The sequence below is a fragment of the Microtus pennsylvanicus genome, chromosome 11 (assembly GCF_037038515.1).
Source record: "Microtus pennsylvanicus isolate mMicPen1 chromosome 11, mMicPen1.hap1, whole genome shotgun sequence".
NCBI classification, from domain to species: Eukaryota; Metazoa; Chordata; class Mammalia; order Rodentia; family Cricetidae; genus Microtus; species Microtus pennsylvanicus.
The window spans coordinates 22,325,592-22,349,428 of NC_134589.1; the positions used below are offsets into that span (position 1 = coordinate 22,325,592).

The following is a 23,837-nucleotide window of genomic DNA, read 5'->3' on the forward strand; positions in this document are numbered from 1 at the left end:
TTAAGTGCTGTTGTTGGCAAAGTTGGTTGCTTTGAAGCCAAACCATGAAGCTCGTCTGAACTAACCGGCGTGATTGGTGAGGAGTCCTGACATAGCAGGAAGCCAAAGTAAAAGATTTTATGAGCTCAAGGACTCATGCGAGGTGGCTAAGTAACAAATGGAAAATTGGTAATGAGAGCAAAAGGGAAATACATGTTTTACATGGTCACCACACCCACCACTGACAGGATATAAAGCCCTGGAGAGCACGGGGAGACAGTACCAGAGACAGAACATCAGGTGTAGAAGCCAACTCTCCTAGCTCCGCTCCCTCCAGCACCATGCCGTACAACTGCTGCCTGCCCACCATGAGCTGCCGCACCAGCTGCTCCTCCCGGCCCTGTATACCCAACAGCTGCCATAGCTGCACCCTGCCCGGAGCCTGCAACATCCCTGCCAATATCGGCAACTGCAATTGGTTCTGTGAGGGCTCCTTCAATGGCAACGAGAAGGAGACCATGCAGTTCCTGAATGACCGCCTGGCCAGCTACCTGGAGAAGGTGAGGCAGCTGGAGAGAGAGAATGCAGAGCTGGAAAGTCGGATCCAGGAGAGGAACCAGCAGCAGGACCCTCTGGTGTGCCCTGCCTACCAGTCCTACTTCAGGACCATTGAGGAGCTGCAGCAGAAGGTGAGGGAATGAGCATCATAATGTCAGTTGAATGAATTATTTATTCCAATTGAACATAATGAAGTCAGAACAGAGATAAGGCTGCTTACGGTTAGAAGTGATGTAGAATTCACTGGCCTAAAGAGATATGTCTTTGAAAATCCCTTTTGGAATCACCATAATGGAAGTATTCAGATTCAGTATTAGTGTCAAATTAACCTGAGGTTTTTTTTTTAAACATTGCTTCTTACCCCAAACCAGAAAAATTAGTTTATTTTTATTTTTAACTAATTTTTAAAAATTTCATTTTACAACCCAACCACAGTTCTCCCTCCCACTTCCTTCTCTCCTCCCCCAGTTCACCACCTTTTCAGTCCTCCCAACAAGTAAAGGCTCCCATGGGAAGTCAACAAAGCCTGGCACATTAAGTTGGGTCAGGACAAAGTCCCTCCCCTACATTAATGCCGAGCTTGGCATCCCACCATAGGGAACGGGTTCCAAAAAGCTAGCTCATGCACCTGGGATAGATCCTGGTCCTACTGCAAGGGACCCCTCAGAAAGTCCAAGCTTCAGCATTGTCTTTCACATATGGAGGTCCTAATTTGGTCCCATTGAGGCTCCACTGCTGTTGTTCTAGAGTTCATGAGTTTCCATGAGCTTGGTTCAGCTGTCTCTGTTTGCAGGCAAATGGATGGAGCTAGAAAAACCACCATCCTGAGTGAGGTAACCCAGACTCAGAAAGACAGACACAGTATGTACTCACTCATAAGTGGATACTAGATGTAAAGCAAAGGCCAACCAGAGTATAATCTGCAGCTCCGGAGAAGCTGGGTAACAAGAAGACCCTAAGAGGGACACATGGATCACCCTGGGAAGGGGAACTAGATGAGATCTCCTGGGTAAACTGGAGACAAGGAGGGCAGTAAAGGGGAGGGAATGGGGGATGAGAACATGAGGGGATGTGATGGTCAAGGGGGGAGAGGAGCGGAGTAGGAGGGCAATGAAGGAGATATCTTGACAGAGAGAGCCACTATGGCATTAGGGAGAAACCTAGTGCTAGGGAAATTCCCAAGAATCCACAAGGATGACCCCAGCTAAGACTCCTAGCAATAGTGGAGGGAGAGCCCGAACTGGCCTTCCCCTGTAACCAGATTGGTGAATAGCCCAACTGTCTTCCTAGAGCCTTCACCCAGTAACTGATGGGCCAGATGCAGAGATCCACAGCCAAGCACCAGGCCGGGCCCTGCGGGAATCCAGTCGAAGAGAAAGGGAGGGAATATATGAGCAAAGGCCAAGATCAGGATGGAGAAATCCACAGAGACAGCTCAATAGCTCATTTTCAAAGGTTTATTATGATGCCCCTTTCTTGCTTTCAGACAGATTATATCATTTTAAAACAAACTGTGCACCTGAATTAGTTCTTTGCAACTACTTTAAAAGATAGCTTTGGTAAACCAGAAAAACCACCAGCTCCAGAAGCTCTCTCTCTCTCTCTCTCTCTCTCTCTCTCTCTCTCTCTCTCTCTCTCTCTCTCTCTCTCTCACACACACACACACACACCATTCACTAGAACAGGTATGTAGGCAAATGGCATATGGGGCCATGAAGACAGGAATAGAGGCCACAAAAAGTGGGAATGGGAAGGATCCTCAACCAGTATCAAAGTGGTATTTAAATGACAAGCAGGATTTGTTTTTGTGTGTGTCTATGTGTAGAGCATATGTATTTGCAGGTGCCTATTGATGTGTGTATGAGTGCTCATGTGTGTGCATGCATACATGCATGTGTGCGTGTTGGTGTGTATGTGTGTGTGTAGGGCAGAGGACAACCTAGTGCCATTCACCTCTGTTTTTTTTTTTTCCTGAAACAAGGTCATCTACTGGCCTGGAACTTGTCAAGTAGGCGGGTCAGCAAGCCACAGAATTCTGTCTCTGTCTTCTCAGTGCTGGGCATATCAGTGAGGGCTACTCTGCCATGTTTTTTTTTTTTTTTTTTTTTGAATTTGAGTTCTGGTGATTGAACTCAAATCCTCATTTTGCAAAGCAAGCACTTTACCATTTAAACACTTTCCCAGACCCAAACAAATAGAAGTTTATGTCTGACTGTGCAGGCCATTGGTTTGTGGAGGGAATTGTCTGTCTGCTGTCCTGACATAGTGAATGCCAGAAAGGATTAGTACGACTTGAGTATCATTTATTTATCCACTCATAGTTGGTGAGCATTAGGCAAAGTGCTAGGGTAGGGGTCAGGGGTAAAATGCTGAGAAAGAAAATTTTATTCCAGTAGGAGATCACAGCTTCATAGGGTAGAGAGGTATGGGCAAGAGTGACCACAGCCAAGGTTGTAAGAAGACCTATGGAAAACATATGGTGTACGTGAAAGAAGTGGCCACTTGGAGGAACTGGAAAAAGAGGGGATTTAGGTTCCACAAGGTTTGCTCTCTAGGTGGGGGAAGACATTTCACCTAAAGTAAGTGCACGGTGCCAGCAGTGTGGACAGGGTCAACAGGGTTTTCCAATGGAGGTGGTGTGACTGGGTAACCACCTTGTCCTGATTATCTGCACGTGCCTCATTTTAGCATCCAAGAATGCTTTCATCCTAAGCATACAGGGATCCCTGGTCACCTGACCTGAGGTTTGATTCCCCAGTACACTCAGTTCCTACAGGAACACTAGAAGAAGCCCCGGAAGTCCTGACTCTACCCACCAGCTGTGGGTGAATGAGCAATGACATTCAAATTGCACTCTTGCTCTCTGGTATCCAGGCTAGGCTCTGCCTCAGCACCTTAGGTTGTCACGTGATGGTTCCCTGAAGGAATCACATGCTTGTGTACTGGATGTGACGATCTGAAAGGACACGGAGCAACTGGGTGAGAATAATAACATAACTCATGTCACAATCGATCCTCTGCAGATTCTGTGTGGCAAGTCTGAGAATGCCAGGCTGGTGGTGAAGATTGACAACGCCAAGCTGGCAGCCGACGACTTCAGGACCAAGTAAGACATTTGTAATGACCAGAGCAGCCTAGGGAGAGACTGGGGTTCAAAGCGATGACTCCTTGTCCCAGAGTTGTGCCAGACACAGCTTCTAAGTGCTATTGTGACTTGGGTTAGAGTTAGGTCAAAAGCCAAGGTCTCTTCACTGAGAGCTGAGGGTCTATGTTTTAAGTCTATCTGGAAGAAGTGTATTATCATTACATCCCAAAGGAGTTAGTATGTCATAAAAAAGAGGCAAAAGCTATTTCTTTCAGTGAATTAATCAGTATTTTCAGGTAAAAGTGTAATCATAATAATCTTTTGAATCTTCTATGCAACCTTATATAGGTTCCATAAATGACCTATAGGAGTTGCAATAGTATCTCACAAGTATCATTTTTTAATATTCAGCACCAAACAATAAAGTATTAGTTTTGTTTTCATTTTACAATCAAGACTCAGGGAGATTAAAGAATCCCACCTCTAGACATCTAATGGCAAAACTGGATCTAAGTGACTTTGAATTTCAGGATCCTCAGGGTAGTTGGAAAGGAAGGAAGACAGGTTATAGCAGAATTGGGAAGTGTAGCAACCCAAGAGGATAGAGACGGTAGACTTCCCTGATAGCAACCTGTGGATGGATTCTTAGAAGCAATGCAGGGAACGATGGAAGAAACCACACACAGCGCCTTCTGTGTGGGTCCTGGAAGGAGACAGGTCGCTTCACCACAGCGATGCTTTCCTTTCAGAACATTTAAAATGGAACAAACTCAAAGTCGGGTGGGTTTGACTGGGTTATCCAAACGGAAGCTCTTTCTCATGGATGTCTTCTGACTTTTGACTATGTGTGCAGGTACCAGACTGAGCTGTCCCTGAGGCAGCTGGTGGAGTCGGACATCAATGGCCTGCGCAGGATCCTGGATGAGCTGACTCTCTGCACGTCTGACCTGGAGGCTCAGGTGGAGTCCCTGAAGCAGGAGCTGCTGTGTCTCAAGCAGAACCATGAGGAGGTAAGGAAGTCCCAGTCACTAACATCTCAGTACTGAGGATTCCTCTCAGCAGGGGAAGGTAGGTCTTGGGTTACGAGATTAATGCAATGTTTTTGCCAGTTGAATAAAGGATAGTTTTGAGAGATGATTGGGCAGTGGGGCCCAGGTTGATCTCTTTGACAGGAGGAAGTGTAGTTGGTTGATCTATGTTCACACGGGATCAGATGCATGGGCCAAGACTCACATGAATTCTGTTATTTTCTGAGTGGCTATCAAATCAATGATGAAATAAGGCGTTTGTCCTTTGTGAAGTCCAGGCAAATGGATACCAAGCTAGTAGACGGGTGTGTGTGCAGATGGGTGGATGAGAAGATGGGAGAAAAGAAGAAACTTACGTAAGGGTTGCTTCAGACCTCATAGTTGAATGAGATTTGAGGAAGTCAGCTGCATCAGATCCTTTCCCAAGGGAGAAACAAGTTCTAACAGACAGGATATGACCTTAGAGGGTGCAGAATGGACTACATTTAACAGTTTCTCCATATTTGAGTAGCAACAATTGCAAATTGCTTATCACACAACAAATATATAACCAGAAAAGAATGGCAGAATCTTGGAGTTCCAAGAAATAGTAACAAAACTTACCCAAGAATCTTCATACAGAGATGAGGGAAGGGACTCAGATCGAGTCACCAGGGGTGATTTCCATCCACTGGACTCAGATTTTCTAACTTCGATGCAATGCTTCTTCCACTACAGTTCTTGATACTCTCATAATATTTACGCTAAACTTTCCTTTCCTCTAAAGAGCATTCATGATAAACTTGTTTCTGACAGGCATCCATATTTTTAAAGTCTTTTGCATTAAAGGTGCACTCCCAGCATGCTTCTTAAAGTACAGAAGCCTACTTAGATCTGTGGCCCATCCTTTGCCTTTCCCCCACCAGGAAGTCAACACCCTGCGCTGCCAGCTTGGAGACCGCCTCAACGTGGAGGTGGACGCTGCTCCCACTGTGGACCTGAACCGTGTGCTCAATGAGACCAGGTGTCAGTACGAGGCCCTGGTGGAAACCAACCGCAGAGAAGTGGAGGAATGGTTCACCACACAGGTGGGCATCTGAGCTCATGGTCACCCAGGAACTGAGTCCCCCAGGACTCTAAGGCAGGGTCTAAGCCTGTCTCTGCCTTTGCCTCTTGCAGACCGAGGAGCTGAACAAGCAGGTGGTGTCCAGCTCAGAGCAGCTGCAGTCCTGCCAGGCAGAGATCATCGAGCTGAGACGCACAGTCAACGCCTTGGAGATCGAGCTGCAGGCCCAGCACAACCTGGTGTGTAGTGTCCAGACCTGCTGCTGAGCAGTGTGGAGTCGGGAGGCAGAGTCACTGGGATGCCCTGGGGCCACTCCCTCTCCTTAGCTCTTGAAGGCTGTGACTCCCTTGGAGGGTCATACAGGGACCTTTAGAGGGGACAGCTGTGTGATAGTCTCTGTCTTCTCCCCCCCCCCCCCACAGAGAAACTCTCTGGAAAACACCCTGACAGAGAGCGAGGCTCGCTACAGCTCCCAGCTGTCCCAGGTGCAGTGCCTGATCACCAACGTGGAGTCCCAGCTTGGTGAGATCCGGGCTGACCTGGAGCGTCAGAACCAGGAGTACCAGGTGCTGCTGGACATCCGGGCCAGGCTGGAGTGTGAGATCAACACGTACAGGGGCCTGCTGGAGAGCGAGGACTGCAAGTGAGTTGCTGGAGGATGTATCCACCCCTGTGGGGTACACACAGAATACCTTAGGAGTCATACTGCACTTGGAGGATGCGGGTCAGAAACCAGGGCATCTCTAGAGACTGGTGTATGGTACTTGTTGCCAGTGTGACCCGGACTAATGATACTTTATGTCCTGAAAAATAGTCATGAGGCTGGTGATTCTTTGACTGATGGGTAAAATTCTTTTTATTTTCATAAATGATTTCTGACATGGAAAGGAAATAGGAAACTCCAGCAATCATTGCTTTGATTAAACCAAAATTGTAGGTCTACCATTTCTTTGGATCCTTGTTATAAGCATTCAGGGGAAGGAATTCTATTCACTATAACAATCTTCTTGCATTTGAGCATCTCCAAGGAAGATGACTTAATCATAAGTAGAGCAGGCCAAGTGGCAGCTCAGGCAGTTTTCTATCTGTGAGGTGGACATCACCAATGCCATGTTCTAGGTTTGAGGCAGAGGCTTAGAAGTGAAGTGACTTCCCTGTGTCCCTAGGGTTAAACAGAAGGCCTGACTCCAACGCCAGTGTTTTCTACTCCCTGCTGCCACTGTCTCTGAACTCTGTAGAGGAGAGATCTGAACAAAGCTTACTCTCTAAAAATCAGAGAATGGGCTCCCTGTTTTTAGCCAACCCTGCTTTTGGAAAACTTCCTTTCTCATGCTGACTCTAATGATCTTGTGTCCCAGGCTTCCCTGTAACCCCTGCGCCACCACCAATGCCTGTGACAAGCCCATTGGACCCTGTGTCACAAACCCTTGTGTTACACGCTCCCGATGTGGCCCCTGCAATACATTTGGCTGCTAAACACCCCAAGGCCAGCAGGAGGATTGCGAGAAGATACGAAGACAGAAAGACCATTGATGGATCAGCTCAGCCTTTCTGACCTCACAGCCAGCACTGTACGGATCATAGTCTTGAAGGAGAGCAAAGGCCTGGTGCTGTGGTTTGGTCCTGAGTCCAGGCCTACTGGGCCATCTTCATCTAGGGCCTCTTCATGACCAACCACTTGTGTTCTGGTGGTCTGAGAGACCTGAGCTGTGAAGGGGCCACACAAGGTATTTTGTGGGTCTCTCTGCCTCTTCCGTCTTTTCTTGCAGTCCCCCAAACCTAATAAATTTTCCTCTTGCAAACAGAAGTGAGTTTCACTTGTATTCATCCTTTTCAGAATATTTGTTCTTTGTGTGGTTCTTATAAAGCCACTTGAAAGCATAAGGGGACTTTATGGTTTAACCCCGTCCTGTCCTATCGTTCCTTAGACACAGTGAGTGCCAGCATCTATGCAGGCTGGCATTAAACGGGCAGAACAATTGGGCAAAAAGTCTCATGTGAATGTGATAAACACATCCATTATGGACTGACACCTCCAGAGTTCTTGTTATTTTCTTGTCTAAGTCACTACAAGACAAGGACAGGAGTTTGAATCTACTAAACCACTAAAAGGAATTCTGTTACACAATGGGCTTAAGAAACTGGAATTCCCCATGGATCTCATGCCTGCAAGAGAGAACCTAAAACCAGAGGGGAAACTTTTCTCCCTGGGAAGGGATTTGCAACTTGTCAGAGAGCCTTGCAGGAGAGTGGAGCCAAAACAACGGTGGACCAATGATAGGCAGGATTACACTTTGACCTAGACCACTTCAATATGCTTAACCCAGCTTTCTACTTAAACGACTTCAGAAGCCTGAAGAAGTTCTTGGGGTTCGTTACTGGATCTCTTTATCCCTCTTCCCAATATGGTCACATTGAATGAATCTCTCTCTGTCTCTCTCTCTGTCTCTCTCTCTGTCTCTCTCTGTCTCTCTCTCTGTCTCTCTCTCTCTCTCTCTCAATACAGCTGATTTAATTGGGTTTACTGAAGATGGACAGTTGAAACTGGCTTTTTGGGGCTCTGGGTGTGACCCTAAGTCTGGTAATAATACGAGTAGAATCATGGGATATGTGATCTTCTGCGACTGGCTGCTCTGGTATAATCTAGTGTCATTAGATCAACCCATTCTCCAAAATATAACATGTACTGTGAACATTGAGGTTTTGGATTGTTTTCAGTTTTGAGTTATTAGAGTAGCACTGTCTTAAATCTTTGGGTTCAAGTTTGAGTATGGACATGAGTTTTTTTTCTCTATACTCCCTCTCTCCTTCTCTTCCTTCTTTCTATGTGTATTACTTGTGACACGTGTTCATACAGGTATGGATTTCCGTATGTGCACTTATGGAACCCAGAGGCCAATGCTGTCCGTTTTTCTCTTTGGCTTTCCATTTTAGTTTTGAAGATGAGGTCTCTTGTTGAGCCTAGAGCCCACTGACTTGGATAGACTGGCCAGTGGAACTCTGGAACCCTTCTGTTTAGACTTCCCAGTGCTAGAATTATGGGCACGAGTCATCCTCCAGCTCTTTTATGTGGGTACCGGGGATCTAAACATGGATTCTCACTTAGCAAGCTCTCTACCATGTGAGTCATGTCCTCACCCCCTTTGTTATTGTGGTACAGTCTTATTCCACAGCCTAAGCTGCCTTGGCATTCATCCTGGGCCTTCACTTGTGAGTCTTCACACCTTACTTGGGCATATAGTTCAATTATTTGAGGTATAAATACACAAGAATGAAATTGCTGGGTTATGTTAACTGTATACTTTCACAAACCTAGTAACTGCTAGACTTGTCTCTGGGTCACTGACATTCCCACCGACGGGATACAAGAGTTCCAGCTGCACATCCTCAGGAACACCTGTGTTTTCCCCTTTCGTACAACAACAACAGCCAAAGCCCAGGTCATCCCAGTGCACGTGAAGTAGCATTCATTGTGGTTGTGATTTGCATTTCCTTGATGACTCATGGAGTCGTACTTCTTTTCATGTGTGTGTAGGCTGTTTATAGATCTTTGGGGAAATGTTTACCCAGATCCATTGCCTGGGTTTTAAAGCCCGGCTCACTTGTCTTTTAAGTTGTAAATGAGTTTTAATGTTCTGGACAGAGGGTTCTTATCTAGCAAATAATTTATAAATGTTGCTTTTTCCCTTCAGAAGTTCTTTTTTCACTTTCCCGATGAAAATAAAATATGTTTTGCATAGGAGAGCTTTAAATTTTGAAGTCCAACCTAATTTTGTTTTAAATATTTAAATTATTTTAAATCTTGTGGGTGTGCATGTGTGCGTGCGTGTGTGTGTGGGGGGGCATGAAAGCAGGTGTTCGTGGAAGCTAGAAAGGGTGTCAGATCATCTAGAGCTGGTATTGGTTGTGAGCCTCCCAAAATAGGAGTTGGGAACTGAACTTGGGTCCTCTGGAAGAGCAGGAAGTGCTCCTAACCACTGAGCCATCCTTCCAGTCTCCTAACTTTACTTTTATCACTTGTGATTTTGATGTTTTATATAAAAAACTATTTCTTTCCATTTGTTAGGTTGTTTATTTATTTATTTTTGAGACAGAGTCTCACTGTGTAGCTCTGGCTGTCCTGGAACTCACTCTGAAGACCAGGCTGGCCTCTAACTCATAGAGAACCACCTGCCTCTGCCTCCTGAGTGTTGGGATTAAAGATGTGTGGCCCCACCAACTGGTAAGAAACTATTTCTTAACCCAAGCTATAGAAGATTCATGCCTATTTTTCCCTCAAATTTTCTAGCTTGAGTTCCTACAGTTAGCCTCTGAGACAGGCTCCTTCTGTATGTCCTTGTCAGGACGCGAACTCACCATCCTCTCCCCTCCTCGTCATGAGCGCCAGGATTGTAGGAATGCATAGCCGTGTCAGGCTCTCTGCTCCTTTCTGGTGTAAGCGAAGGCCACACTTGGTTATTTTGCATGTGGCTGCCCAGCTACTTAGACATCACTCATCCAAACCACCGTTCTTTCCTCTCTCAGTTGTGCTGGTACCGTGTTGACGACAGCTTTGTAGTGAGTTGGAAAGTCGGGAAATGTGACGCCTCCAGTACCTTGTTCTTCTTTCTAAAGACTGTTTTGACCATTTGACTCCATTCCCACACGAATACTAGTCAGTTTGTCAATTTCTATGAAAACGCTAGCAGGAACTTCACTCAGCCTTGCGTTAACACTTCAGGTCAGTTACAGGAGCATGGTCTTCGGTCTTGTTCCTTGTGTGACTTGCTGTGACAAAAATACTTCAGAAAGGTAATTTAATAAAGGGATGGCTTTGGCTCACAGCTCCAGGGAAGCAGAGAGTGGTGCACAGCTGTGTTCTACTCCCTGTCTCCTTTTGATTCAGCCTGGGGACCCCAAGTGTGCAATTGCATCACTCATATTTAAGGTAGGTCTTCTCACCACATTTAACTTCGTCTAGAGAATTCTTCACACATGCCTAGAGATTTGTTTCTGTGCTGATATTAAATCTTACCTCGATGACAAGATTAACCTCCACACCGTCTTAGCTTTTTTTTTCTTTTCTTTTTTTTAATCCGTCTTAGCTTTTGAATCCACATGGGGTATCTTAGCCACCACCTTGAGGTGTTAGAGATAAAGGGACTGGATCATTCACTGGCCACCCTATCTGGGTTCTTCCAATGGATAGGACACTGGTGGTGGGTTGTGAAAGGGTCAGGTTGTGAGAGGGCTGCTGAGATGGATTGGGACTGCCACTCAGCTGCCAAGCCCATGATGCTAATGGAGACAGAGCTGTGAAGAATGGGCACAGGTCTTCTTTAGACACTAGAACCTCCAGAAGCTCTTAGGACATTGCTATGAGCATCTTGAATCCATGCACCTCAGTATCATTGTAAGCCTTTTGAAATAAATCTCTAGAGACATTGGTTTTCTTTATCAATTTTGAACAGTTTAACAAATGTCTTCCAGAAGGAGGAAGGCTATCCTTGAGTTCTTCAACCATCACTTCTAAATTCTTTTAAGTAGATCTTGGACCTTTATAGCTTGTCTCTCATTTTGTCTGTAATGTTTTCTGTTTTAAGCCTGTGCTGTATGCTGACAATTTCCTTGTCTGTGATTTCTAGTTCACCTCTCCTCTTTTCATCATTATCTAATCTAACCTGATGCTTAATAAATCAGTTGGGCTTTAAAATTAGTATTAGCCTTTTAGAAAATAAGAACGTTTTATTATTAATTTAAAATTAGATTTGGCCTTAATACACACATACACGTGTGTGTGTGTGTGTGTGTGTGTGTGTGTAGGCCATTATGCACATGTGAAATCAGAGGAAAACTTAGAGGAGTTAATTCTCTCCTTCCACCGTGTGGGTGTCAGGAAGGTGGATTTGGTGGGTAGGTTGGCAACAGACTTCAACCTTTACCTGCTGTGCTGTCTCTCTGACTTCAATAAATGCAATTTTAACAGAGATAGCCATGATATATTTGGATTTATTACAAATAATGCTTAGTCATTAAAGCTAATAATACTTTAGTTCATAAAATAATGACCAAACACATAAAAATAAGAAAGAAGAATGGTGATGTGAAATTGTATATTATTTTTTTAAAATTAATTTTATTGAAAAAAAAGAAGAGGAAAGAAGCAGTTAAATTAATTTTATTGAGCTATACATTTTTTCTGCTTCCCTCCCTTCCACTCCCCTCCTCTTCAACCCTTTCCCATGGTTCCCAAGCTCCCAAATTCTCAGGCTTTCTTTTTCTACTTCCCATGTAGATTAGATCCATGTATGTCTCTCTTAGGGCCCTCACTGTTGTCTAGGTTCTCTGGAATTGTGAATTGTAGGCTAGTTTTCTTTGCTTTATGTCTAAAAGCCACTTAAGAATGAGTACATAGAATGTATATCTTTCTGGGTTTGGGTTACCTCACTTGATATGATGTTTTCTAGATCCATCCATTTGCCTGAAAATTTCAAGATGTCATTATTTTTTTCTGCTGTGTTGAATTTCCATTGTATAATGTACTATATTTTTCTTCTCCATTCTTCAGTTAAGGGGCATATAGGTTGTTTCCACTTTCTGGCTATGACAAACAATGCTGCTATGAACATAGTTGAGCACATGTCCTTGTGGTATGACCGATCATCCTTTGAATATACAGCCAAAAGTTGTATTGCTGGGTTTTGAGGAAGGTTGTTTCCTAATTTTCTGAGAAATTGCCATATTGATATCCAAAGGGGCTGTACCAATTTGCACTCCCACCAACAATGGAGGAGTGTTCCCTTTACCCCACATCCTCTCCAGCATAAGTTGTCATCAGTGTTTTTGATCTTGGCCATTCTTACAGGTGTAAGATGGAATCTCAGAGTTGTTTTGATTTGCATTTTTCTGATGGCTAAGCATGTTGAGCATTTCCCTAAGTGTCTTTCAGCCACTTTAGATTCCTCTGTTGAGAGTTCTCTGTTTAGGTCTGTACTCCATTTTTTATTGGATTATTTGTTCTTTTGATGACCAATTTCTTGAGTTATTTATATATGTTGGAGACCAGCCCAAATATATATGGGGTTGGTAAAGATCTTTTCCAATTCTATAACTTCTGGAGGCATTACAATCCCTGACTTCAAACTCTACTGTAGAGCTACAGTACTGAAAACAGCTTGGTATTGGCATAAGAACAGACAGGAGGACCATTGGAGTCAAATCGAAGACCCAGATATTAATCCACACACCTATGAACCCCTGATTTTTGACAAAGAAGCAAAAAATATCAAATGGAAAAGGAAAGCATATAAATTAAACAAATGGTGCTGGCATAACTGGATATCGACATGTAGAAAAATTGAAATAGATCCATGTCTATCACCATGCACAAAACTCAAGTCCAAAGGGATTAAAGACCTCAACATAAAGCCAACCACACCGAACCTCATAGAATAGAAAGTGGGAAGTACACTTGAATACATTGTCATAGGAAACCACTTCCTAAATAGAACCCCAGTAGCACAGGCACTGAGAGAAACAATAAATGGGACCTCCTGAAACTGAAAAGCTTCTGTAAAGCGAAGGACACTGTCACCAAGGAAATGTATATTCTTTAACTTAGAAGGATACATGTGATGCAAGTATCACATGCACTCACTCTTAAGTGGTTTTTAGACGTAAAGCAAAGAAAATCAGCCCACAAATCACAATCCCAGAGAACTTAGACAACAATGAGGACACTAAGAGAGACATACATAAATCTAATCTACATAGGAAGTAGAAAAAGACAAAGTCTTCTGAGTAAATTGGGAGCACGGGGACATTGGGGGAGGGTTGAAGGGGAGGGGAGAGGCAGGGAGGGAAGCAGGGAAAAATGTAGAGCTCAATAAAAATCAATAAAAAAGAAGGATACATGGAGCTCTCCACCAAACATCCTACAAAATGAACATCGATTTCTAGATACCACCAAAACTATTTGGAGATCCATTTAATTTTAGAAAAGTGGATTTGTCATCTGGTTAAAATGAAAAAAATCCAAACTAAAACCCAGTGTACAGACTCCTAAAATTCTATGAAGGTCTGCAGAGCAAATCTTAATAAAATTACATTTATAAAACACGGTTGACAAATAATTGTGCCTTTATTCACTGAGCCATCTTATTGGCCAGCCAGCTATAATTTTTAAGGTAATATACAGTCAAATTTTGTTATGGCTATCTCTGTTTACCTTTTTGGTGGAGGGGGTTGTGTGTACTGTTGTGGAGTAGGGTCTCATTGCTCAACCAATTACCATTCTAAATTACTCCAAACCAACTAGATAAAGTTCTGAAGCCAATAGGATATTGTTGCATCCAAATTTCTGGGATATAATTATATTGTCAACTTAGAAAGAACATTTTAAATTAAAGAGATACCAAGGAAATCTGATATTGCTCGATTCTATCATTGCATCTTTAATTCATCAATAGTACATAACCACAGAAAATGGATGAGCTTTTGCTGCCCCCTCTCCCTACTGCATTTGACTTCTGGTTCCAGGTTATGTCAGATCAGATTGTGAAATTATCCATCACTTTTGTAGTGTGTTGATGGGCCTGGGAATGCAATGAGGATCAGCGGATTAGGGTGCCAGTGATACGATCACGAAAAATCATTTCTTTATGCTGAGGCTCAGTTTCCCCAGTAGCAAATGAGAGCAGGGCAGAAAAGAAGATCATAAAGACCCTGGCATCTTCTTGTTCAAGATTTCCATTCTCTCTTTGGATCATCTTGGCATTTGGGGTCTACATGAGGAGGTGGAAGAGAATTCAGATGATTTTGAGGTGCAGCTGTAGCTGAACGACTTGGATTTGGCAGGGAGTATCTCTCTCTGAGGTCTACTCTGTCACCTGTTGTGAGGACAGTGAGAAGCCCTTCCTCTGCATGGATAAGGTGTCCCCCTTGACTACCAAATAATGCTCTTCTTAACAGAGCAGAAGTGCTGTCTTATGCACGGGCAGTGCACGCTGATGTGCTTCTTGGATGATTGTTCCTAAATCACAAACTGTTATGAGTCATTGAGTTCAAACAAGCCCGGCATCTCTGAACTGTTTCAAGTGCAATTATCTTTCAAGGCCCAAATACTGTATAAAACTCTGATGGTTGAGACCAAAGCCCACACACTTTGTAATGAAGCGTACAAAGGCAATATGGTGGAAAGACTCTACGAAATGGACATCTTCACTCCGCGTGTTTAAGAACTCAGTTTACTAAAGTTCAGTGTGGCTGTTCCTTTATGAACATAGGTGTTGTACATAGTAGGCATACTTGGAGGGTCCGGACAGCTTTTTGATTCACCCAGCACCTTCTCCATGGTTCTGATTGTGCACTCATGATCTTGTGGATGTATTTGGTGGTTCTCATGCGATGCTTTCTCTCTCTGTCTCTGTCCTTCTCTGTCTCTGTATGAACCAGAGGTTGTCATTGGGTGTCTTCCTCAACTGTTCTCCACTTCAGTGTTTGAAACCAAGTCACTGAACCTTGAACTCACTAACTGGCTAGGCTAGCTGGCCTGAGAGCCTCGGAGATCGTCTGCGTTCATCTTCCCAGTGTTGGGATTGCAGCTGTGCGCCTCTGTGTCCAGCTGCAGATGCAGGTGCTGGGGATCTAAATTCATATCTTTATGCTTGGGTGGTAAGCATGTTCCTGACACCCATCTGTCCAGTCTGTATGGCCTCATCTTTGATAAGCTTTCTTCCTTGTTCATCTGGGATGCTGTAAACTCATCCCCTTCATTGTTTCTCACCCTTTCTCTGTTTCTCTGAAATTTCCAAAGTTCGGCCCTCAGCTATTGTTCTTCTCTCTATACTTTTTTCCATTTGTCCATATTTATAACTCTCACACCTGTGCCCCAATCATTACCATATCTGTGATTATCATCCCTACTGTTCACTCTATCCTTTGACTGCTTTGGCTCTTTTATTGCTGCTTTCCTGGACTGGTATAATAATCTCCTTGCTGGTCTGTCTGCATCTAACCTTTTCCTTCTCTTCCTAAAAATGGCAAACATCTGTGGAAACGGTGTCTCAAAACTTTAATCACACTACAGGGCGTAGATACCAGGATGGTCCAAACCCTTATCTCTTCCACAGAAGACTGGTGGCATATGGCTATAGCATCTATAGACAGCTTTATTTTTCTACCATTTCCCTTCACTGACACCTAGACTTGCTCAAGGTCTTCCGCCATGCTGGATTTCCCTGCTAAGTTATTGTCTATGCACCAAATCCCACCCAGATGTCCCCCTTTTACCTTCTCTGTTTCTTAGAAACCACACCACGCTCCACCCCAGCACAGATCTTTGTCTGTGAACCTCCAATCTTGATGACGCTTGCCCTCCCCAATTTGCAAACCTTGCATATGTTACTCATTTTTCCTGCCTTGGCTTATGGCTTCCTATTTGTATCTTCATCTATTTGACCCCTACTCACTCAATATGTCCATCATGTGGCAAAGTCTTAGAACTGGGGCTCAAAGATGAGTCGAGCCTTATCTTTTCCTTCAGGAGTTCAAACAGAGAGATCTATATAGAGAGACACACAGGTCAGGAAGAGGTTCCAAAGGGAAGTGGGCTGTCTGTATAACAGAAGTGAGAAATGATGAAAAGAATAGAAACTGATCTTAGGTACACAGCCACATAACCCGATCTCCTACCTTCTATACTTTAATTTACCATTGTAGAATGAGGATGTTATCATTTGCCTTGAAGACCCATGTGGAGGGTGCCAAGGTCTAAGATTTGTGAGAAATGCCAGCATTGTCTGGGAACTGTGCAGGCTTCCAACAAGTATGAGTACCTCTGCCAGTACCACTGGTCCGCCTTCCACTTTAGTGCCCTGGCTGAGCCAAGCCATGATCCGAGGCCTAAAAGTAATTTGGTTGGTGGAAGTGTCTAGAATCCATGTCACAAGAAGCTCGGCTGTGTTAGCACCTGGTCCTCTCTTTGAGAACTGTGAACCTGACGTTTGGAAATTGGACCTAGGAAGGATCCTGTTTCTCTGTTTCAGCAAACAGAGCCAGAGGCTCACCGAAGTGTCAGGGCGCTCATGGAGTGGCGACACTGTCTCTCCACCTGCCACAGGTTATTAATGAGGGCCGGGCCTTTCATGAGTCTCGTCCTTTGAAGTCCTACCACGAAGCTCTTACCTCATGATGTACCGCATGGCAGAGGAGTCCTGACTGAGGGAGAAGCCCGAGTAAAGTCTTTTATGAGGTGAGGGAATCTTCTGAGAAGCTTAACAAATGCATGGGGAAGCCTTTGACCATCACTAAATGAGCAAAGCCAAAGGAAAAAAAAAAGGGACTGCCCTATGTGTCCACACCCTCTTTGGAGTGAGTATAAATGCTCACCAGAGGAAGGGGACCCACAGCTCTGAGGCTTGAAGAATCCACTCTGTGTCTTCAGCCAGGCACCTCACTCCCTCCAGCACCATGCCGTACAACTGCTGCCTGCCTGCCCTGAGCTGCCGCACCAGCTGCTCCTCCCGGCCCTGTATACCCAACAGCTGCCATAGCTGCACCCTGCCCGGGGCCTGCAACATCCCTGCCAATATCGGCAACTGCAATTGGTTCTGTGAGGGCTCCTTCAATGGCAACGAGAAGGAGACCATGCAGTTCCTGAATGACCGCCTGGCCAGCTACCTGGAGAAGGTGCGGCAGCTGGAGAGAGAGAATGCAGAGCTGGAATGTCGGATCCAGGAGAGGAACCAGCAGCAGGACCCTCTGGTGTGCCCCGCCTACCAGGCCTACTTCAGGACCATTGAGGAGCTGCAGCAGAAGGTGAGGGCATGGGCGTCATAGTATCCCTAACAGGAAGTTGTCAGAATATTTGAGACACAGAAATGACTTGAGCTCTTGTTATGGTGGGAAAATTTGATACCCATATTTCCAGTTTCTTAAACATCTTTCTGGAGGACTCCTCTGTTTTCAACTGGAAACTGTTAGTTTTGACTCTTGGCATACATTAGATGAGGTGGAGCTATAGAAGTTTAGATAACTTCCCTCTATTACTAAGAGTGGCCTCTGGGTGCTTCTGAGCTTTGAAAATATTCCCTTGAGGTAAGAGAAAAGAACTGAGCCCAAGAAGGAAGCCACCAAGTAGAAAGGACCATGTTTTCCTCCCTTAACTGAGTGTGTGGGGTGCTCTGACCTCTGGTTGCCCTCCTCATCTGGACACCTTATAATCCTGACCCCATTGTTTTGACCTGGACACCCCTGAGTTCCCTTGGTGCATAGTATCCAGTGGAGAACTAGTGTATTTGGCTAAACCTAGAAAGATAGGACACTAGATAGAAATGGTACCAAGCCATCCAGGATGGCCACGAGACTGGAACAACCTCCCTTACCTAGGCCCCTACCCCTGCTGCTTTGTGTTTATCATGTCCATTGGATGGAAAGTTTCTTACACATTGTGATTTTTTTTTTGCTCTTAGAGCTATGCCAACCGAATAGCAGCTGTTTTTCACAAATGTGAATAGATTTTTAAAATCAGCTTCTCATTATTATTTATTAAGAAAGAGAAAGAAGACCATATGCTAACGTTTCTTGGTGTATTTGCATGTCTGTCTTCAGATTTAGTCCCGCAGATAATTTTTGAGTATCTGTTGTACATGAATAACTTTTAATAGATACAGGATATACTATGTTTTTTTTTTTTAAATTCTGATGTTTCCATATTAGCAAATCAACAGGATTTCTGGTATTGAAAAGAACCAAGCTCATTTTATTACCCTTTGTAACTTCTAGATCTTGTGTGGCAAATCAGAGAACGCTAGGCTGGTAGTGCAAATCGACAACGCCAAGCTGGCCTCTGATGACTTCAGGACCAAGTGAGTGGGCGGATGGTGGAAGGGGGCAGGCATTGTTGCTTGTGTCTTCCGTCTCCTTCTTTCCTTCCCCTTAGTTTGTTGTTCACACAGGCAAATACTGACCAAGATTTCCCCTAGGCCTTTCCCTTGGATCCAAACTCCCTCCTCTTCCCCACTGTAGATTGGTGTCTCCACCCCAAACCTCAACTCCACTGAACTGTGTGTCTGGGATAGTTTGGTCTCCTACCGTGCACAGAACTCAATGAGAATGTGGGAGGTGCATTCCTTCTGGAAGCCTCGAAATTTACAAGTTCTTATCTCCTTAGAGTCATTGGCTTTGTAAAAGCAATTGCGGTGCTTTTCCCTTTAGGAACTACCTCTTACTTAAGTGGAAGGAGATGGTTGTAAAAACTAGTATCCTTAATTCCTAGTTAGCCAACAAACCAAACCAAACCAAACCAAACCAAACCAAACCAAACCAAACCAAAGTAGAGTTGAGGCCAGGCATATTTCTACCCAGTCTGTCCCCTAATTCTCCCGTAATTGCAGGTATGAGACCGAGCTATCCCTGAGGCAGCTGGTGGAGTCGGACATCAATGGCCTGCGCAGGATCCTGGATGAGCTGACCCTCTGCAAGTCTGACCTGGAGGCCCAGGTGGAGTCCCTGAAGGAGGAGCTGCTGTGTCTCAAGCAGAACCATGAGCAGGTGAAGTTTCCCAAAGTGAAGTGCACGGTGGAACCGGCTAGGACTTGTTTCTGACTGCCACAGGCTGTGGGAGGGGCTGTGGGTTGAACCTCAATTAGTCCAGAAAGCTGTTCTCTAAACAAAAAAGGTTTTGTAGAGAATGAGTAATCTTTAAAAAAAAAAATCGTGATAGGAGATTAGGATTTTCTGCTAGAGGCAGGAACAAGAATAAAGGAAGTTGGCTAGCTCAGTCAGGACCGAGGAAAGGTCAGAGTCAAGGCAGCTGCTGTAGTCTCTGTCACTCCCAGGTGAGAGTGTCTGTGGATGCCACTAAGATTCTCTGTTTTGTAACTTAGGGCCACCCAACAAGAGGGCTGAGCTAGCCTCAAACCACAGCTCTTCATTCCCATCCAAAACCCTTTCTGCTCTTTGTGTTGCTTGGCAGAAACATGGAGTAAAGTGCTCCCCAGTACACACCAGTCGCTGGCACACAGGAAGCAGATATGTGCAAAGTATAAATCCGGGAACCTGCATGTGGTGACAGCTAACACTCACCAAGAGCTTGTCATGCACCAAATTTGTACATGCACTGAGAGCCTCTGAAGTCATTCTGTTTTTCAAAAAAAGATGAAGAGTTTATAAAGATTCTAGAACAGTAGTTCCCAACCTGTGGGTCATGACCCCTTTGGGGAGGGTGGAAGGATGTTTCACAGGGGTCATTTGTATATCAGATATTTATATTTCAATTCATAACAGTAACAAAATTACAGTTATGAAGTAGCAACAAAAATGATTTTATGGTTGGAGGATCACCACAACATGAGGAACTGTATTAAAGGGTCTCAGCATTAAGACAGTTAGGAACAACTGCTCTAGAAGCTTCTAGAAGTTATATGGGAAAAGTAAAGAAGAGATACAGGTTAAATCTGTTTCATGGCTCTGCAAGGTCGGGACCAAGTTCTGTTGGCTCCATGAAGAGATGAGTAGAAAAATGTATAGATGTTCACTTCCTTCCTGAAAATCCACACTGGCAGGACCAGCACATTGAGAGTTAAGGCTCTTTTATCCAAGGTTGACAGGTTTTGAAGCAAATATTCTATATTTTCTTTAGATTTTGTCTATGGTTAGAAGATTAAAAATTTAAGGATACAGTGAGATATTCTAGCAAGATTTGGGACCTGGGCTTTTATGGAGTAGAATTTAAATGGTTTTCAGCTATGTCTCAGCTCTGACGTGAAATGACCACATCCTTTTAGACAAGAAGTGTTATGTTGAGTATGAAGGGCAGAAAAAGAATCAACCAATCTCTGGCAATAGAGAAAAGGATGCTGGGAAGGAAGGGAATGGAGATTGTGTAACTGACCATAGGGAAAAGGATGTGGGGAAGGAAAGGAACTGAGATTACAGAATGATCACATGCACCAGCAGTCCAACTGCATTCTCTCAAGGAGAGCATCAAGACCCTTTCTGATATTATGAATTTTTCCCTTTCCCCCACCAGGAAGTCAACACCCTGCGCTGCCAGCTTGGAGACCGCCTCAACGTGGAGGTGGACGCTGCTCCCACTGTGGACCTGAACCGTGTGCTCAATGAGACCAGGTGTCAGTACGAGGCCCTGGTGGAAACCAACCGCAGAGAAGTGGAGGAATGGTTCACCACACAGGTGGGCATCTGAGCTCATGGTCACCCAGGAACTGAGTCCCCTAGAACTCTAAGGCAGGGTCTGAGCCCGTCTCTGTATTTGCCTCTTGCAGACCGAGGAGCTGAACAAGCAGGTGGTGTCCAGTTCAGAGCAGCTGCAGTCCTGCCAGGCAGAGATCATCGAGCTGAGACGCACAGTCAACACCTTGGAGATCGAACTTCAGGCCCAACACAACCTGGTGTGTAGTGTCCAGACCTGCTGCTGAGCAGTGTGGAGTCAGGAGGCAGAGGCACTGGGATGCCTTTAGGGCCACTACCTCTTCCTAGCTCTTGAAGGCTGTGACTTCCTTGGAGGGTCATACAGGGACCTTTAGAGGGGACAGCTGTGTGATAGTCTCTATCTTCCCCCCCCCCCCCCCCCACAGAGAAACTCTCTGGAAAACACCCTGACAGAGAGCGAGGCTCGCTACAGCTCCCAGCTGTCCCAGGTGCAGTGCCTGATCACCAACGTGGAGTCCCAGCTTGGAGAGATCCGGGCTGACCTGGAGCGTCAGAACCAGGAGTACCAGGTGCTGCTGGACATCCGGGCCAGGCTGGAGTGTGAGATCAACACGTACAGGGGCCTGCTGGAGAGCGAGGACTGCAAGTGAGTATGGGCTGAAAGGCTCTTCTAGGGGTGAGTTGTTTTCTTGGTTAAAATGAATGTATCCCTTCAAACATCTGCTTGCACACATTCAAAGGCGTGTCTGGATACTATTCTGACTCTTTTCAGTGTCTCCCCATGTGCTTAATGCACCCTGCTCTAACTTGCTCCAATGATTTTCTTTCTCCAGGCTCCCTTGCAATCCCTGCGCCACAACCAACGCATGTGACAAGCCCATTGGGCCCTGCGTCTCTAACCCCTGTGTCACAAGACCTAGGTGTGGGCCTTGCAACAGTTTCGTGCGTTAGAGTTACCATTGCCAGAAGGGGGACAAAGATACCAGTTACAACTTAACTCCAGCTCATCCTAAGATTTCAAAAAGCAACCACACCGGACAAAGGCAGGCTTGTCCCTGGGGTCAGCTGCAGACTGCAGAGCACCTCCTGGTTTGATCCTTGAGCAAAGGAGATGTGAAATCTGTCTTTTAAGGAACCTACAATAGGATCGAAGACTGTCTACCATCACAAGGCTGTGTCTACATACCCAATGTTATACTTTAATGAAACTTCTTGGAATGTGACTTGAAAATATTCCATTGAGTGTGGGTGAGTTGGTTGCCACACTTGTGAAACAGCATAAGTGGACTTAATGTTTTTTTGTCCCACTTTTTGTCTTTGTAGTTGCAATACAAATCCTTTGTTTGTCCTCCCAATAAACTCTATTCTGGCATGGAAATCCCAATTGTCTGTTTTGCTTAACATTAACCAGTGTTTTCCCATTAGATGAAAAGTCCATTCACCCCTCTGCCCTGTGTGTAGCCTGTGGTTTCTGTCACCCATTGACCAGAATCAGCACCAAGAGAATAGAAAGAGGAGGTGGGTCCAGGTCTGGGTGGTGTTAGTGACTTGTGGTCCAGGTTGGTTTCACCGGTAGATAACATCTGTGTTGAGACTTAAAAATAGTGAAGAAACATCCAGAGGGGAAGAACATTCCAGAAAGAGGCACCAGCAAGTCAAGAGAAAGAACAAAGCTGCACCTGTGGAGCATGAAGGGGCCAGCGTGACAGCAGTGATGGGCAGAGTGGGAAGTGGCTGGGGGTGGGCAGGGTTCACTGGTTCTGGGGAGGAACTGATTCTATCTATCTATCTATCTATCTATCTATCTATCTATCTATCTATCTATCTATCTATCCATCCACCCACCCACCCACCCACCCACCCACCCACCCACCCACCCACCCACCCACCTATCTATCTATCTATCTATCTATCTATCTATCTATCTATCTATCTATCTATCTCTCTATCTATCATCTATTTTTGTGTTTTGTGTGTGTGTTGTGTGTGTGTATTCATGCATATGCATATTTTTATGAAAGCCAGAAGTTGATACTGGAATCTTCCTCTGTCAGTGTCCACCTTGTTCGAGACAAGATCTTTCGCTGAACCAAAGCCCACCAATTAACTAGTCTAGTGGGCCAGCAAGTCCCACAGATCCTCCCGCCTCCACCCCTCCCCCAGTGTTAAACTTACAGGCACACACCAGGGCATCTGGCGTTCTGTGTGTGTGCTAGGGACTCTAACTCAGGCCCAGCAAGCTCTTTGCAGCCTGAGCTGTCTTCTCAGCCCCTCATTTTATTTCAGGTAAGAGAAAAACCTCAGGGGTATTAAATGGATGGGTTAGCTGGCGTCACCATGAAAAGATTGTTTTGGTGGCTGAGTGGGAAATAGGTTCCCAGAACAACCAGATGGGAAATTCAGTGTTGGCAATGCCAGCTGCAGGTCAAGTTGTTTTGATTCTAAAAGGGAATCACTGATATTGAGCATCTACTCACATTCCCATCAGTCAACGGAATGTAAGATAAGAGATGCCAGAAGTCACACGAATTGCTCAAACTCCGAGAAGATAGGATCATGATGCAGCATGCCCCTGGTCGTTACGAAACTCATATTAACACCTTGACAATGTCGTGTGCCAGGCAGATGGGTGAGGCTCACCTGGTTCCTATCTGAGCCCATGGCAGGTGTACGGGTGGAGGTACCTATTTCTCTCATTTTTTAAAAACATGCAGGGATAAACACCCATCTGAAACATAAGGATTAAAGAGACTTATAGGGTCCCCACAGACCTGTGTGTAAGAAACTCAATCTTGTGCCTCACAGTGGTTGGAACATTCAGCGTGGACACAAATAACTCCACGTGAAGGCCCAGTAAGGTTGCTGGTGGCCTCTATGTGCTGCAACTAAAAGTTTGGGCTGTAACAAATTTTAATATAAATGTTTGAAAATTGAAAAGTGGATAAAGGTTAAAAGGATGTAAGCCAAACACCTGCAAATTTGGGCTTTCAAA

The 23,837-nt window shown here is 44.9% G+C and overlaps 2 protein-coding genes across 2 annotated transcripts; both read left to right on the forward strand.

Moving 5' to 3' along the window:
* The first annotated feature begins 320 nt into the window (after positions 1–320).
* On the forward strand, positions 321–7,171 carry LOC142831799 (keratin, type I cuticular Ha3-II). Its single transcript, XM_075942200.1, has 7 exons — positions 321–668; positions 3,561–3,643; positions 4,476–4,632; positions 5,556–5,717; positions 5,809–5,934; positions 6,118–6,338; positions 7,054–7,171. The coding sequence occupies exons 1-7, from the start codon at positions 321–323 to the stop codon at positions 7,169–7,171; spliced, it is 1,215 nt and encodes a 404-aa protein (XP_075798315.1).
* Positions 7,172–17,143: 9,972 nt separating this feature from the next.
* LOC142831800 (keratin, type I cuticular Ha3-I) lies at positions 17,144–21,796 on the forward strand. Its single transcript, XM_075942201.1, has 7 exons — positions 17,144–17,491; positions 18,458–18,540; positions 19,069–19,225; positions 20,706–20,867; positions 20,959–21,084; positions 21,271–21,491; positions 21,679–21,796. Exons 1-7 carry the CDS (start codon positions 17,144–17,146, stop codon positions 21,794–21,796), a joined length of 1,215 nt encoding a protein of 404 aa, XP_075798316.1.
* Positions 21,797–23,837: the final 2,041 nt, after the last annotated feature.